This window comes from Phalaenopsis equestris, unplaced genomic scaffold (genome assembly GCF_001263595.1).
Source record: "Phalaenopsis equestris unplaced genomic scaffold, ASM126359v1 Scaffold000867, whole genome shotgun sequence".
NCBI lineage: Eukaryota > Viridiplantae > Streptophyta > Magnoliopsida > Asparagales > Orchidaceae > Phalaenopsis > Phalaenopsis equestris.
Window position 1 is genome coordinate 694,906 of NW_018165307.1, and position 17,301 is coordinate 712,206.

The window sequence follows — 17,301 nt, forward strand, 5'->3', positions numbered from 1 at the left end:
CACTGCATGAAAATTTAGATATTAGTAATCTAAAATGTGTAGTCGCTACATTATAATCATTATTACGTGAGGCCTAGTACAGCGTTGGTGCTTTACCCATTTTTTAGGACATTATAGAAGCATTACTTTATCATAACTTTTCAATATAAATTTATTTTTATAATTGACATGATAGAAAAAGATGCGGCCATGGAGCACGCGCATCTTCATCTTACCGTACTTTCCATACTCCCTACTTTTAAAGCGTTTTAAGTAGAATGGTTCATTACACTTTAGTTGATAAAAATATATTTTTGTAGGTCAGAGAGTCATTTTAATTATGATTTATTGTTCATTGATTAAAAAAAAACTTAAGTTTATTTAGCCATAAATTCTTCTAATTTTATAATATTTAACAGTCAAAATATAAATGGAATAAGTTGAGCACGTTATTAATTTTGTCATTGAGTACCACATATATTTTCCTATGTAAATTTACATGCATGCCACTTAATTCTTATCTATTTACATAGCTAACATATATTTTAATCTTTACAAGTATGTTAACTTCTTAAAATTTAAAATAGTGATATCTTTTATTTTATATGAAGGATTTGATTGATATTAATATAAAAATCAAAAATTAAATGTTAAATATGTAAATACATAAGAATTGGGTGGTATGTATGTAAATGCAACATTTTACTATAATGCCATCAAAAGCTAATATAATAAGCAATTATACACTTTTGGTTACGTATTTTTACATACGGTGAATGTACCTAATAATTTTTGCAGTAAAACAGCGACACATCAAAGGAAAAAAAAAAATGAAGCATTTTTTAAGAGTAAAAAAGAATGAATGGTGATTAAAAAAATATTTTATAATTAAAAGGCAATAGAATTGCTAAATTTACCTGCAAAATAAAATCAACATTGAACTTCTTTCTTTACGCACAATAGAATATAACTTTCTTAAGAAAGCCTCTTACGTGTAAACAAACACGCTGAGGAAACCTACTCAAAGCTCAAGTTAAATCAACTTCACCGGTGCATCATGATGTATACAAAATCAAAACAATCAAATTAAATAAAGTGAAGTCATTCTTTCTAGTTGGCGTTTATATATATATATATATATATCTATATAACGCCGCGTATTCAGATCAGTTTGTTGGGCATCTGATTGTCGGTCGTAAGACCCCTCTAATATGGGGTTCGATTCCCCCTAAGTGTAGGGTGTGGTATAAAGAGAGAGTTACAACAAAACGAATTTCAATTTCTTGTATTATGTTTCTCACCCAGTTTCACATCAAGAGACTTTACGTGGAAAGAGACGATCATATTCCGAAACATATATTAAATAAAATGACCATGAAGCAAATTCAGCAATGGCAGATTGCTTTCAGAAACAATACAGAATCTGTTCAAATCAAATCAGTGTACATACTGAGGATCCAACCCTTAATTTATCAACTCTTAAACATTTTTTTTTTCTATGTATTTACAGCAATAAGAGCGATTCAGATTTTTTTCCTCCAAATATTTGGAGTAAAGAAGAGAAATTCTTTATTTTCAGAATGAATGCAGCATTTTTTGTCATCAATCCTCCACTATATTGGGTCCTCTGTATTTTGCTCCAACGACGAGCAATTCCTCCGGCTGCCCGGCTCTCTCTTGGAGCCAACTGTACCCCTCACCTTCACCAAGATCTAGCCCTGACTCACCTGATATTGAAAGTCATTCATTGTTAGAAAGTACAATTTATTAACTTACAAATGCAATAAACTTTATATATATATATATATATATATACCAACTAAATCTTTCATATCACATAAGAAATACTATCATTTTAGCTTTTAAAAAGTGAAATATAACTTTTCATGCATGAATAAGATGACGCATATAAAAAAATTGAGAGGAACGTACGTAAATCTCCCTCTTCTTAATGAAAACATACTGTATAATATTAATTGCAATTTGTATGTAAATATTCCTTTGTTTTAATGAAAACATACTATGTATCATATTAATTGCATTATAAAACCATAACTCTGAATCATTCTCACTCAATTATCAACTTCCTTTGGGTGACAAAGGAGAAGAACTCCAAGGGTGTGGTCGCTGAAGCTATTTGTAAAATTGCTATAGAACTATTGCGGGAAAAATAGAACTTCTAAAAATTATTGAAAGTATTGTTTTTCTTCTTGAAAAAGTCTGGCATTAACTTTCCTCCAAGCACAATATTTTAATAGATTGATTATATAAAGCTATTTCTCAAAATAGAAATATTTGAAAATCAATAAAAAAAACTTGAAGTTCAATAGGAAGATATTGTGCAGAAATGCTCTCCATTGAACTATTTTGAGGTGTTAATTTCTTTTCAATGAAATGTTATCTCTAATTTACAAAAAAAAAAAAAAATTACAAATTTGCACCTATACCAATAACTTTACCCCATCTCCATCCCCAATTTGCTTCATACCAATTTTAAGTCACTTGGGCCAGTTTTCATTGCCTTAAAATCATGTTCTTTTCCATTAACAATGCCATGATTCATTTCATGAAATTCACACATCCACTATTAATGCTTTCTTCATAAAAAATAAAAATAGCAAACACAGTCGCGGGAGCTACAGGAAGATTGAAATACTATATTAGGCCATTAAGAAAAAAGTACAGAATGTTGAAAGCAACATCAATCAACATCCTACTACCGTAACCTTTATATATAAGCTGGTGCTGTCTATAGGGACAAGCAGCTTCACCCTTTATTTACTGAGAAGATAACTTATAAAGGTTTTTTGAAAAAAAGATTTACATATCTAACACCCAAAATTCAACTTTTAAGAACATGCTACTTTGCCTATGAATGAGAATGTCTATTCCACTTTTTTAAAATTAAAACCATGGTATTTTTAATGTGATATGAAAGATTTGGGTGGTGAATGTAAAAAAGTAAATTTTAAGTGTGAGATATGTAAATACATAGGAATTAGATGGTGCATATGTGAATGCCTCTTTTTGAAAAGGTTAGGCCACCTCCTGAAATAGTTTGTCTATAAAAAATGTTGAACAACAGCAAAAAGAGGCCAATATCGCAACTTTAAACCCAAGGAGAACTAAACCAAGCCCTCTCATGTCAATTAAAAACTCGGCCACATTTCCTGTGATACAAACAGATTTCTAGAAAGAAACTAACATTTCCTTTTCCTGCAAAGAAGCATAAAAAAGAAGTGGCATTTACATACCATCACCCAATTCCTATGTATTTACACATCTAGCAACTATACTTTACTTCTTTACATTTGTCCCACCCAAATATTTCGTATTACATTAAAAATACCACCATTTTAACTTTTAAAAGTTGAAATACAAGTTTTCAAGCATAGGGTCTCCATGTAAAAATTGAAGTTTGGTTTTAGATGTATAACAAATAGGTATTGAGTGGTATGTACGTAAATTATCCAATAAAAGAAATACCTGCATATTTCGCATAAGCATGAGCATAATAATATGTGCAGTTCCGTTCAGGATCAGAGTATGGAGGACCGAGCACATCAAGCACTACACACGCGGTCTTAGCAGTAAAGCAATGCATGTTGCCTCCAGAAGATGGGTAAAGTATGGAAGTCTCACATGGAGCAGTAAACACATCATCAGTCTTCACTTTCGCCAGCCGCTCGCCTGATGGCAAATCCACTGCAAAGGAAACAAATTTCACTGATTAATATAGCATTCAAAAACAGTTAAAGTATTAAACTAAATTCAGAAGTTATTACCATGAGAAGGTTCATGGGAATCTTGGGAAACCACAACCCAGTCATAGGATTTGATGTGCATGGAGCCAAGCAATAGTTTACTGAAGACTGTCATTCCTGGGTGATTATGTAAAGGAAGAACGGCAGAAGGGGGCAAACAGAAAATACCAATCTGCAATGAAGAACACAAAAGTTCAGAACACTGAATTACGGACGAGGAAATTACACAAGTAATTGAAGTAAATGTATCCTACCGAGAATTCAGGACACTCGTAAACATGGAGGTATGTTATGGGCGGAGGTCCGCCATTTTCGATGCTTTTAAAATATGGAAGCTTTGGGGATAGACCAACATCTGCTGGTTTCATACTATCTGCAGCATGTATGACGAGATTAATCAACATAAAATGCGAAATTTGGATTAAAAAAAAAAATTAAAAGTTGCAGGGGATACTACGCAGTACATTTCACTGCGAACAAAAAAAACTGTTTTAATTATGAAGGCGCACTCAAAATCCAGGAATAAAAGAGCCTCAAACATCCCACGTAATATAAGAAAAAGTAATCAGAAAGTCAAGTCGAGAGCAAAAAATTTAAGAATTTAAGTCATTCTATCCCATTGAAGATTACAAATTGAAAATTGAAAATTCTAAGAGCTTGAAACATCCCTTGTTTCAATATCCAATCATCCATTGAAGCCCTCATAAGAAAAAAAAAACAATTTTTTTTTTTAAAGAAAACAGTACCGAGAATGGATCGAATACGGGCAACATCTTCTGGGGGCGGAACAAACCCAGCTGTTCCCTCGGCGAACACAGCTTTACACGTATCAAAGAGCCGCTGCACCACAGACGGCATACAATCGGGCCTCCTCTTCCTCCGCTTACCTTTCTTCGATGGCAGATTGTTCTTCTTCGCAACCAATTGTGCGCCGGAGCTTTTGCGAAGAAACTCGTCCTCCAATCTCATCGAGAAGCGAGACCACGAAAAGAAAGCGAGCAAGGCCCGGCAGGGATTCGGTCCTCTGGAGTTCAAAAAAGATGGAAAGATGGAATTTTGATGAAATGATGGAAGTGATGGCAGAATTCTTTTACAAGATATGAAGAAGGAATAGGAAAAGTAAATCTACAGGATCTGTGCCATTTGACAAAACCAGGTAGAAGAATTTGGGCGTTGGGAAGATATGTTTTTCATTCTTGTTGAGATTGATGGATACTTTGGGGTATATGAGGGGCGAGGGGTTTGAATATGGAGGCAAAAACCATTATTTATTGGGTGACAAAACCAGGGGCCACGAGGAGAAGGGCGGCAGACTGCATTCCTGTGGGCTGTTCAAACTGCCTTTTAGATTATTCATCCCCAATATAAAACCGTTCTCTCTCCATCCCGCGTGGAGAAAAATGTCAAAAAGGGGATTTTTTTAAAGTTCTGCTCCGTATTAAAGAAAAGTGAGGTTTACTTTATGTTTTATAGTCATAAATCCTACGTGTCAAAATATTATACATATATATATATATATATATATATATAAATGATTTTAATTTCTTCACAATCCATTATATATATATAATAATAATAAAAGTACTGATCATTGTCCACATTAAAAAATATTTTCTTTGGCAAAATTAGCAGTTCAATTGAACGCTTTAAACGTTGGCAATTTATTTTCAATCAATATGTTATACCTTTACATTAATAAAAATAATTATATAATTTTTTGAAAAAATAATTTTATATGTATTTTGAGCTCAATTATGATCTAGTTTATGACTAAGCTTGAGGGTTTTCTAGAGGCTCTATTATATATATATTTTGGCCGAACCAACACCAAAATATAACTTCTAATATCTCTTCGCCTATTGTGGTTTCATGCATTTGACTTTAAATCCTTAGTATATGGTCGAGTTGATTAAAGTCACGTAAGTAAAGCCCAAACTGAGTCCTTATAGGATTGAAAATGTCTCAAGCAACCATTTAAGCCTAGAAACTTAAATCTTCTATGAATTGTGTAGTTCCCCTTCCCAACTCCTTTCTTTGGTTCATAAAAGAGCATATTGGGTATCACGATTACCTTGGGCCAAGATAGGGTTATCCCTTAAAAGAAAAGATCAAATGAAAAGACCACCAACAGAAATTTAAAATATGCATTAAAATCCAAATCGAAAAAAATTAAAAGCTAAAATTTCAAAAATCCAAACCAACAAAAATTAAACACATTAAAATCAATTTAAAAAAAGATCAAGTCCAATAAAACCATTTTCAATTAAACTCAATAAAATAAATTTCATTAAAAAATAAATTTATTAAAATTTACCTTAACCAAAATAAAATTAATTAATATTAATTCCACCAAATGATAAATCTATTAAAAATAAATATCACAAAAATTAAACTCAATCAAGCCAACTTATTAAATTAACCTCAACAAAGTAAAACAACCAATCATATATTTTAAGATCAACCTCAAACCAATTCAACTAAATTCACCAAAATAAGCCTTAATTCACTAAAATCAAAGAAATCAAACACAATGTCAAAAATGGTTAAATACACTATAAGTGAAAAAAAAGAAAGTCAAGGATAAAAAAATTCAACAAATACAAAAAAAAAATTTAAAAATTCAACCCTCATTAAATTTTCAAACTAAAGCCAACATAATCAAAAGGCCACCCAACTGAGTCTAACAAACAAAATTCAAATCTTTGAAATGAAATTGAAATGAACCGACCTAAGACTAAGATTGATAAAATAGAACATATAGATAGTGAAATCACCTAAAATTGAATTAAAATAAGCATAAAGAAATTATAACTATCTATTAATTTTTTAAGACAAGGAAATCAATTAAACCGTCATTTTTAAAATTAATATTACTCAACACATTGAAGTCGTCTAAATTAAACCCTCAGACCATCATCCTAAAATCCAAAACCTAAGCCTAAGCTCAAACCCTAATACCCATTAAACATAAGTCAACCCTAAAGGCCCATGGCCTAAAATTAAAACCACAACCCATTAACCCTTTAAGAAATTAAGAGATACAAAACCAAATTAAATCAGCCCCCTAAATCTAGTCCAAGCACTATAGAACAAAAATCCATCATCACTTCAAGCCAAGTCTTCCACTTGGCACCCCTAGCCACCAAAATCCAAATGAACTCAAAGGACACCATATCTAAGTCCGTTGCCCAAAACAAAAATCTCCCCAGTGAAGCCCAAGCTCTCCCCATGCCTCCTTCATGCCCATTGGAGCAACCTTGCTTGAAATATCAAAAAAGGGAGAGCCCCCATTCTCTACCCAAAGATTCTACCCATCTCTTCACAAGTGCAGCCAAAGCCTCAAGAGTATCCTCAGAGCATCCTCAAGCTCTTCCAAAGATCCCCATGGTTTTCCTTAGAATTTTAATGGCAAGTCTAAGAATTGCTAAAGAGATCAATGCTCCCGGATCCCTTCGTGAAATTTAAAAATTCTTGCTCCCAAGTACTCCAACAGACTTTAGCTTTTATTTCACATCATTTTCGGACCATCTTGTCAACCACTTCAAAACTTGAATTAGCTTCACAAAGATTCAAAATCACTTTCCTGATAAAAAAACCCACAATTCACGCAGCCTCTATCCCTATCCAACACCAAAGAGCTTTGGTCGAGCTCATATATATAGGCAATTCCAATCCAATTTGAAGCAAGGAGGAGGTGTGTGAGCTCAAGGCGGTTTTCACTAACCAACCCATTTGATGCCTCACCTCCTGGGCTCACATAATGGCCAATAACTTCATATTTGCATTTGGGTTTAGTCTTTTATGAAGAGAATTATGGATCCATGCATAGCTAGCCATATGAATGTGTTCGCTAGGGTTAGATGGCATCCATTCCTGTATATTTGGAATAGACAGCCATTATTAAATTGTTTGGCAAAACAACAGAGGAGAAAATAGTTGGATCAGAACCAACACGGTAGCTTACATAGAAAGTGCACCGAACCAACATATGACACATGGGATTTCAGAGATGCTCAGGATGACGAGGCTACGCGTTGGATAAGCAAAAATTTTGGGATTTCCTGATTTAATTAACTCCAGAAAATTTAAAAACCCTTTTAGAATTAATAACTAAATAAATAAAAATAAAAACTGAAGCAAAAATACCTCTGATCTCAGTAAACTGAGGGGAGTTAAACAAAAGCAAAACTTAGATAATTCGACTTAAAAATAATTTCAAGATTAATTAAAATCATTAATGAGTAATTAAATTACTAAAAATTGGTAATTAAGCAACAATTCATGAAATTTAAACATGATGTGTGCTATGTCCATGGGGATATACACTGATTTTTTTTAGGGACAGAGGCCATCATTTAATAAAAAATATTTTAATTTTCAATGAAAAAGGCAATTATTTAAAATTATATATTTAAAAACTAAAATATAAATAAAAATCTATGAAATCAATTGAAAAATTAGAAGGACTCAAAAATCAGTGAACTAATAAATTAAAATAACAAATTGACTTAAAGGCAATGAGGGGTATATTTATAAATATGTAAAATTACACTTTGGCCCTTGGTCATCTAGGAAATTAATTAAAATAGTAAATTGAATACTTAAAATCCTAATCATTAAACAAAATTAACTAGTAATATGAAAAGATTAAGTTAAAAGTTAAAATCAAATCCAAAGGAACTGTTTAGGGGTAAAAAATGAAATTATTCAAATTATAAAAAAAAATAATTATATGTCATAATGTACTAGTTAACTTATATAGCCTAAATCAGAAGACCAACCATTAATTCATTATGTAGAACATTTGGAAGGAAACTTAACTAAGCTTATAAGACATTTTAACACCACCTTAATTAAAATTGAATGATAATAATAACAATAAATAAAATAACATGAAGTGAAAAAAAAAACTAAGTATATCAAGATCTTAAAATACTGGAGAATCCAATTATAATTCACTAATAAAAATTTGAAGTAATTAAAAGTTCAATGAAACTTATAATTAAAAATAATTAGATTACATCCATTCTAATTTGTTAATCTTTACACTTAGACGCTTAAAAGGAAATTAAAATTTATAAAAGCTGGATTAATCTGATTATCAATTAATAAAATCTTAATAAAATATTCAAGATAAATGAATTTTTAAGATTAATATTCAATACTTTTAAATCTGTAGTAGATTTTCTTGCATGGCCTACAATCCGGATTTTAAACAAGAGGCATTACAAGGCTGTTACCCAATAATTTAATAGGGCCTCCATAATATTTAAGGACCGTTGTAGATAACTGCATTCATATTATATATGCTGAGGAGAAGCCCCCATGTTTCTAAAATCTGACTGGCCCAGCGTACCTTTTTATATATATGTGATTTTTTAGTGCGCCTAGGGTATTAGAAAGCTCTCCAACCTAGATGGGGTATAAGTCCTTTTTATGGAGCATTTCCAGCTTTATAGTTGAACATTTACTTCTCTTTTTTTTTAATACATCCTCGCCACTTTGGCAGGTACAATTCCCACCTTTTGGAGCTTCAGCCGTAGTCATAGGAAAGAATTTACTTCTTTTGATCTTAGGGCTACCGAGGTTCCTCATGGATGATACAATTTCTAGATTGTTGACTGGGGATCTCTAAATTTGTTCGGTCAACTACCTTCACAACCTAATAGACTTAAGGTATTAGTAGCTGTGCACGACGGATCTGTGGTAATCTAACCCAATTACCTCTACCTTTTAGGATCACTCTACCTTCCTGTTATAGAGCCCCTTTGAGCTCTATCGCTCATTTAACTTTGTCAATATTATCTTGATGGCCTGATGTTGATAAGCTGTCGCCTGTTTAGGATACAGTGTTTTTTTTTTCTGCACTTATGGCCCAGACGTGCTTTGACATGCTGGGATATCCTTGTCAAGATGTTAGAGGTTGTTCTGTGGGCTTCGTATGTCAATGAGCTACTACCCATTTGGGATATGAGAGACTCACTCTCTACTAATTGCTTGGCGCGAGCTTTGAAGCACCGAGACTTTCCCACATGAAATAACCTTCTTTTGATAACCTATTGCCTCAGGTTCATTATAATATAAAAAAAAACCCTTTTTTGAGAGTACTCTTGGTTATCCCTAGGATGTAATTAACTAGTAGGAATACGTTCCTCTAGAAGTGCACTTGATCCCAAAATAGGTGCATACACCTGACTCTCTGATTATGGGTAGTCTACGTAAATACTTCTTTCATCGATATGGGTTCTGTGTGCTTCCACCCGATCTTGTTTGGGTGGACATACTTGACCTATCCTTGTGAGGTTTATCGTACGTAGACTCTCAACGTCTTACTGTTTCTCTTATTCGTCACTTTATTGTATGTCCTTTCTTACTCAGGTTCTCTCCTCTCCGAATCACTTATATGATTCAGAAGGGGCATTTATTTGAATAAGGGATCTATATGATGATCAACAAGCCGGTGAATTCTTTTAAACCAAAATAGAGAAAAATGAACGGAAACAAAATGACGACTCCACTAGGGATGAGTCTCTCTCTCCACACTTGAAGTTTTTCTTTTTGTGGTTATAACCTCTCTCTCCTTATTTGAGTTTTGCTCATATTATAGTAACCTGGTTTTCTTCCTTTGAGTCACAGTTGAGCCTTTTGTAAGACCTTGGTTTTTAGTCCATGCTTCAGTTGTTAGGGGGTAGCAATTTGTCACATTTTGTCCTTTATCATACCCTCTACAGTTCAGTTGCTGCATTATTGCATGTGTCGATGTCGTTATACCTTATGATTGGTTTCTTAACCTTTTATTGTTTTGATCGATGTCCCATTTAGCCCTATTATGTAAAAGAGCAGGCAGGTGGTCACACAGGCGCGTTGGTGGGGGGGGGGGGGGGGAGCAATTTCTTTCCCTCTCCTTGAGCGTTTTATGTGCACCCGAAGGTTAACCTTTGGTTACATCAATTACCTCTATGAGATTACCTTATATGTTCCTATACCCTCTATGGATTTTTCTCTGTGCTCTCCCTCTTAAAAGGGGAGTTGTGTATATTGAGTTGTTCTTGTTGTACTGGTTCACTTTGAGCTTGTTTCTTTTACAAAAAGAGGCTAACGCCCGACAACAATGTAGCACAACATTTCACGATCTTTTTGAGACCCGTCCCTCCAAGTTTTCACAGATATCCCTATCATACTGTCGGCACTTTTTTTGGGTTGGTGGGAGTGTTGCCCGTAAGAAGCTGTCGATCACCAGAATTGAAATTATTAGAAAAATATGAAAAAAAATTGATCCCATATTTTTCATAGTTTAAATGAAAGAGCACTATACCTTAAATCATGTATCTATTCTGAAAGATAAATACAAGACTTGAGGATGAGACTCGATCAAATAAACCGAGAAATATATGACATATGTTTGGTCCGCGAAATCATTTTATTTGCCGATAAGGTCCCCTATTTAACATGAAAAATTAAATAGGATTTATATTAAGCTGGGTTCAGACAAAGTTCATATAAAGGTAAGCCCCTATTGTTAATTATATCTTAAATGACTGAAGTCACCTAAGAAAACTCTCGATAAAAATCAGGAAATATTATCTTCAAAGAGGTCAAAAGAATAGGACTATTCAACGAGATCAGACATAGAGGTGTGAAAGGGGAATGGTTCAAGTTTGAAACATTTTGCTGTTGAATCTAAAGAAGGAAGAACTAGGTGACGTCATAGATCCGGAGAAGAACTTTGGTGACTTTGCAAGCTATTCTAATTTTTAGCTTCAATTTTGAGGAGAAATTATTTAGGTGTTTCATCCTACAAATTTTATTAATTTAGAGCTTACATTTGTGTGAAACAATCACAACAATAGCTTGTAAGTTGTGAAGGTTTAGGTCGTGATGAACGACAACCTCAAAATCCTAAGACGAGTCAGGGCTTCTATTGCACAACAAAGCTATACAAAGAACTATAAAGATAAGGCGAGGATTTCTGTTGCATAAGCAAGCAACCTCGAAGTCCTATGGCTTTGTTGTTAAAGTCTAAGGAAGGAAGATTGGTTTAGCTGGGGAAGACAGGTTTTGCTGTTGAAGATGGCTGTGCTGCCCACCATGCTAGCTCCAAGCTCCTTGCTGCGATGAGTGTGTCAAGTTATGATGTTAAATCAGGTGGCCCTATGGTTGAAGTTCTTTAAATTTTATGGGGACATATTAAAGTTTATTAGAGTGACACCGGTTAGGATCCTACGGTTCCCTCGTTCCGGCACCACTATTTTCTAATGGATTCACTTAGTCCAAATGAATTTACTAAACTCAATTTAATGGTTTCCATAATTTTATTTAAACCGTGGGAAGCCTCATTAGCAACCATAGGTTACCTCCTCTGAGGAATTCCCGATCATCCGATAGCGACGTCTTAATTTAGTTGAAGTTGTAGTTTTGTGTGATGTTTGTGATTATATTATAAGTTGTTTTATATTTTGAATGTTGTGGAGGTGAATTTTATCTTGATTAATTTTAGTTTTGGTTTTGGTTTTGGTTTTGTGGTTATCCTGAGGTGGCGCCATTGTTTAGCATGCAAATTTACAGGTATAAAAGTACAGTATGAAAGTACAAGAAAGACAATGCTAATAACTGTAAAAAGCGTATCTGACGAGTCTTCTCGTTCCACCACCTGAAACTCAAAATGCTTGTCAGGGCAAAATATATAAAGGCAAAAAGTCAGGTTTTGGTAGTTTTCCTAACTCTATGTCATATCTTGGTGGGTCCTTAGGAGTTTAATTAAGGATGATTTTGTTAAGCAAAGCATATTAAGTTAGTAGATCTGCGAGGTATCCAACAGATCTATAGAAAGAAGCAGGTCCGTGCTACTCTCTCGTTGCCTAGTGGAAAATCTCGAGTTCTTTTAAACTTATTATGTTGCTTAATAATTCATCCTAAGAACACTCTAATGCTCAATGAACATTGATGTCTCAATTACCCCTAAGAGTAAGGTAATTATTATCTGTAATTTAATTTTAAAAATTATGTGGGTGAAGACCCTTAAAGAGGCAAGTTAGTATTATTGGAACACTTAGCCAAATTTTAACCCTAATTGGGCTTGTAGTGTTTGAAAGATGTTTTAATTTTTAAAGATATTTACTTTTCTAATCCTCATTTAAATGAAACTTGATTCAGCTTAAGTCACTACTAAGCCCTTAAGACTTAGGTGAGTGTCTTAATTAGTTTTGAAAAGATTAAGCTTTAGGTGGTCATAATTCATGATTTGAATTTTATTTTAAAATCAAATAAGGGTATTAAACTGATTAATTATTGACTTCAAAGTCATACCCCTAAGTCATAGGTTCATTTTATTTTAATAAATATCCAAATTTTAATAATTTAGAAATTTATTAACTTATCTTTTTCAATTGAAAAAGTGAGGTTGGTTTCTACCAATTAACCCCTTGTGTTTCAAACATCCAAATTAAGATCAGAGGTTACCCATTTCCCTCCTTAAATTAAGCCTAAATGTTAATTAAGGCTAATTTTCTAAAATTATGCATTTGCCCCTAAGGCTCTATTATTTCATAATTTGTCAAATTCAATTCAAATGACTTTAAAATTTTTATCCTACCTCATTCATGAGTCAATTAAGACATCAGAGGAGAAAAATGTGTTTCTTCAAAATTTAATTTAATTTATATAATTATTTTCATGCAAAAATAGGATTTTTCAAAGAAAATTCCTAACTTGACCAAAGTAAATCCTAATCCCTTGAAATTTTACTGGAGGTAACCTTAGACCAGAGAAGCCTTTGGACCAAATTTCATAATTTTTTGAATTTTATGTGAATTTTAATAATTTTTTTTAAGTTATGGGGTATTTATTAAATATAAAATATTTTAAATGAAGGAAATTAATTTTTATATTTTTGAAAGGTCTACCTAAGGTCAAAGAACTCAAAGGAGAATATTTTCTATTTTTCTAACTTTTTTTTGATTTATTGGAATTATTTTAGTGGAAATCCATCTTTTAGCCTTTAAAAATTATTTTAAGCTTCAAAATACAATATTTTTATTTCCATAAGTTTTATTATTTTTATGATTTTTATGAATTTTTAATTATTTTAAATATTTAAAAATAGGCTAAAAAATTAAGTTTTTGTTTTAAAATCCATTTTATTTTTAGAAAATACCTCTGATTACAGATAACTCTAAAAATAAGTTTCAATAAATTTTTTAGTTATATTTTGATTTTTAAAAATCATTTAAATTCCAAAAATGATGTTTATCTTTAAAAATAAATTTAAGTTATCAAATGAACTCAAAATATTTTGAAATTTTTACGGTGAGTTCTATGGATCATAAATAATAGTGGAGATTAAAAATCAGGTCATTTAGATGTTTATATCTTTCAAAATTAATTATCTTAATGATTTAGTGTTTGTAAAAATTAAGTATATTTTAAATGACTTGATCCATGAAATTATTTCTAAAAGTTTCTCTAGTCGTGGTGGACCTCCAAAATTTTTTTTGGAATTTTATAAGCAACATGCTAATTTCCATGATTATTTTAAACAAATAATGCACATAGACTTGAAAAATGGGATCCTTTGTCTAGGGACCTCCTCTGACTTTAGAAAAATCTGAGAATGTTCCTCTTGACAGAGGTTACAACATACCAAAATTTTAAGCCAATTTGATGTGTCAATATGCATGGAGAGTCAATATGCATGGAGAATCATGCATGGAGAATCAAAAGATTCAAATTATTATTTAATTAATTAAAAATAAAATATTCATCAAATAGACTTCAAATCATTTCCACATTGTTCTCCTCTGTTAACTGATCAAGAAAGTTATTTTATTTTATTTTTGTGATTTTTCTACACCAAGATATGAATTTTTAAAGTTTGGGGTATTTAAATAAATAGGAAAAATCCCTATTTACCGATTTAAACAGCGCGTGCTGACTAGATCCTAGGCAGCTTCGAAGGCACGCGTGGCGCGCTCTGGTTGGACGCCGCCATCCACGTAGCTGCTGACTCGGCCCGTGGTTTATATTTTGAAGTGCTGTCCGGCTTGATATCCTCCGTCTATTTGATACACGCTTGATCAAATGGCTCCCCATCATCGTCCCCGATAGAGTGATCCCGTGACCGTCCACACTAAAACCCTAAGATCTCATCCTAGACTCAACCAAATCACTTCGGGTTTGATCCTATAGACTCGTCTAAGTGAGACGAACACATCCATATGGTAATCATGCAATTAAATTAAGCCTAATCAAATGGAGAATCAAAATAGGTTCGGGAGGGGGAGAAGTTTTATACCTTTGCTCTGAGAAATGAAGCTTCAATCATAGGGTCTTGGCACGTTCGTTGGGGTCCAAGGAGGCTAGGGATTAAGCCTCTTATCGTGGTGTAAGGTCTAGGTATGAATTCGACTAAGCTCGATTTCAGGGTTTTGTCTATAGGTATGGTGGAGGCTATTTAAAAGGGTAATTTGATGGGGCTTTATCTTCTCTTGTTGTTGTGAAGGCGTGGGCACAAGAAATTGAAGTTTTGGTGGAGTTTTCAGAGATGCCCTATTTCTGCCCTAATTTTCAAGCTCAAAATTAGGGTTACACAGGGGGAATCAAGGCAGTGGAGTGATTAGAATGGGCTGTGGGGGTCTCAAGGAAGCTCTGTGAGTGATTTGGGAAGCTCTCTCTGAGAAAATTTTAGCTCACCTCCCATGGCCGTGGAGGTGAGTTTTTATAAAAATGGCCATGGGGCGGCTCTCAGGGCACAAGTTTGGGTGCATTGTGGTGCTTATGTGGAGGGCAGAAGAGCTCTATAGTTTGATTTGAATGAGCTGGCCTCTAATTTTGATTTCGGTGAAGTCCCATGGGGGTGGCTCTCGATTTTGAGCTTTTCCGGCCACTAGGCTGGCCGGCCGGCCAGGGGGAGGTGGCTAGGTGCTCAGGGCATCCATAGGAATCCATCACAACAATTTCATGCAAATGTGTTTTGATTTGGCAAAGATATCTTAAGCATGTGTATTTTTAGGAATAAGATCCCTTAATTTGGGGGACCTTTGGTCCATGGCTTAGTTTAGGAGGTTAGAGGTGTTTTACCTCAGCCTTAGGGTCAACTAATGGTTGGGGTGGAGTTAATTTGGTTGCTTTAGGGTAGTTAGGTCACATTTAGTGCATGGGTCCAAGTGGGTGCAAATGACCAAATCTTGAGTTTGGTCAAGGCTAGTGACCAAAGGAAAATATGTTGAGATTTTCATACCTATTTTACACTATTTTTTATGATATTTCACTTTAAAGAAGGATATTTTTGATGTTTTTTGCAGGTATAATGAATTATGGTCATTGGAGCAAAAAAATGCAAAAACGGTGCAATTTGGAGCAAAAACGAGCAAGAAATGAAATTTTGCCCTGTCACCTTTCGATAAGTCTTTTGATGCTTAATCTCTTTTACACTTCTTGCATATTTTTGAATGAGATTTCACTTTAAAGGAAGTTTGTTTTCATGCTTATTTTGTAGGGCTATCTGTTAGGAACACAACACAACTGAAATGGGGCGAAACGAAGCTAAAACGTAGCCAAACGGAGCGAAACGGTGGATCTGCACAGTCTGCTCGCTGACGGCGCCCAAAACAACGACTACAGTGAGATTTACCCAAGAAGACTGAAAAATGACAGAGAAGCTTGCCGACGGCGCCCTCGAGCCCGCCGACGGCGCCCGAGACGACTATGGATCGACTTTTGGGAGTTATGGGCCGAAATTCAACATATTTGGACGCTTTTGAAAGGATTCTTATAAAAACTCTTCAAACTTCATCCCTACACTTTAAAAGAACGAATTTAGGTTAAAACAGAAGATTTCTTGTGAGAGAAATGTTAAGAAAAGTGTGGAGAAAGTTTAGGGTTTTTAGAATAGGAGTAGAAATGTAGATTTCTACCTTTTTTGGAGATAGATTTCTACTAGATTTCTACCTTTTTTGGAGAGATTGGAGAGGAGATTTTGAGAGAATTTATAAGGAGATGTTCTATCATTGCATGAATCATCGAAGACTTTGCGGGAGAGATTTTCTTCGGAGAGATATTCGTCTTTTGATATTCGTCTTTTTTTCAAAGGGAAAAAGATAAGTATTGTGTTCTTCATTATCTTATGATTTTGTAAACACTTATATAGTGGATTTGCTTTGATGAAATGAAGTTTTCCGTTGTTCTAGGATTTTGTGATGCATGTTAGAAGCAGATTTAATTATAAATGTGATGGTTTTTACTTGCACTTTATTTACATTACAATAAAGGCCTATTGTAGTGTTAAAGCTTGTTGTAATTGCATTAAGACCCGAGGGGGCTGTGTAATTCTCAACAAAGTAGAACCACATTCAGATTCCATGGATGGTTAAGTTCATGGGAGTTGAATGCAAATAAATATGGGAAATATACTTTGATGGGCGTAGAATTGGAGATTTTAGGGTGACAGACTAAAATCCCCAATTCAATCCTATTATTTGAGTACTAAAGTGGAGATGTTAGCCCTCAGGCGAGGGGAATGTGGGAGCTCCGAAGTGAGAGCCAGTATCCTCCCAACCTAGCC

The 17,301-nt window shown here is 33.8% G+C and overlaps 1 protein-coding gene across 1 annotated transcript; it reads right to left on the reverse strand.

The window, feature by feature from the left end:
- Positions 1 to 1,326: 1,326 nt before the first annotated feature.
- Positions 1,327 to 5,017, reverse strand: LOC110031914 (plant cysteine oxidase 2). The gene is made up of 5 exons (XM_020735351.1): positions 4,490 to 5,017; positions 3,998 to 4,116; positions 3,765 to 3,915; positions 3,466 to 3,684; positions 1,327 to 1,706 (listed from the first exon to the last, which is right to left on the reverse strand). The coding sequence occupies exons 1-5, from the start codon at positions 4,710 to 4,712 to the stop codon at positions 1,582 to 1,584; spliced, it is 837 nt and encodes a 278-aa protein (XP_020591010.1). The 5' UTR covers positions 4,713 to 5,017; the 3' UTR covers positions 1,327 to 1,581.
- Between the last annotated feature and the right edge of the window lie 12,284 nt (positions 5,018 to 17,301).

Coding starts and splice junctions, on each gene's coding strand:
- LOC110031914 (XM_020735351.1), bottom strand. CDS start 4,712: ATGAGATTGGAGGACGAGTTTCTTCGCAAAAGCTCCGGCGCACAATTG. Junction 4,117..4,489: donor CCGTATTCGATCCATTCTCG/GTACTGTTTTCT, acceptor TACATGCTGCAG/ATAGTATGAAACCAGCAGAT. Junction 1,707..3,465: donor TGCTTATGCGAAATATGCAG/GTATTTCTTTTA, acceptor TTTCAATATCAG/GTGAGTCAGGGCTAGATCTT.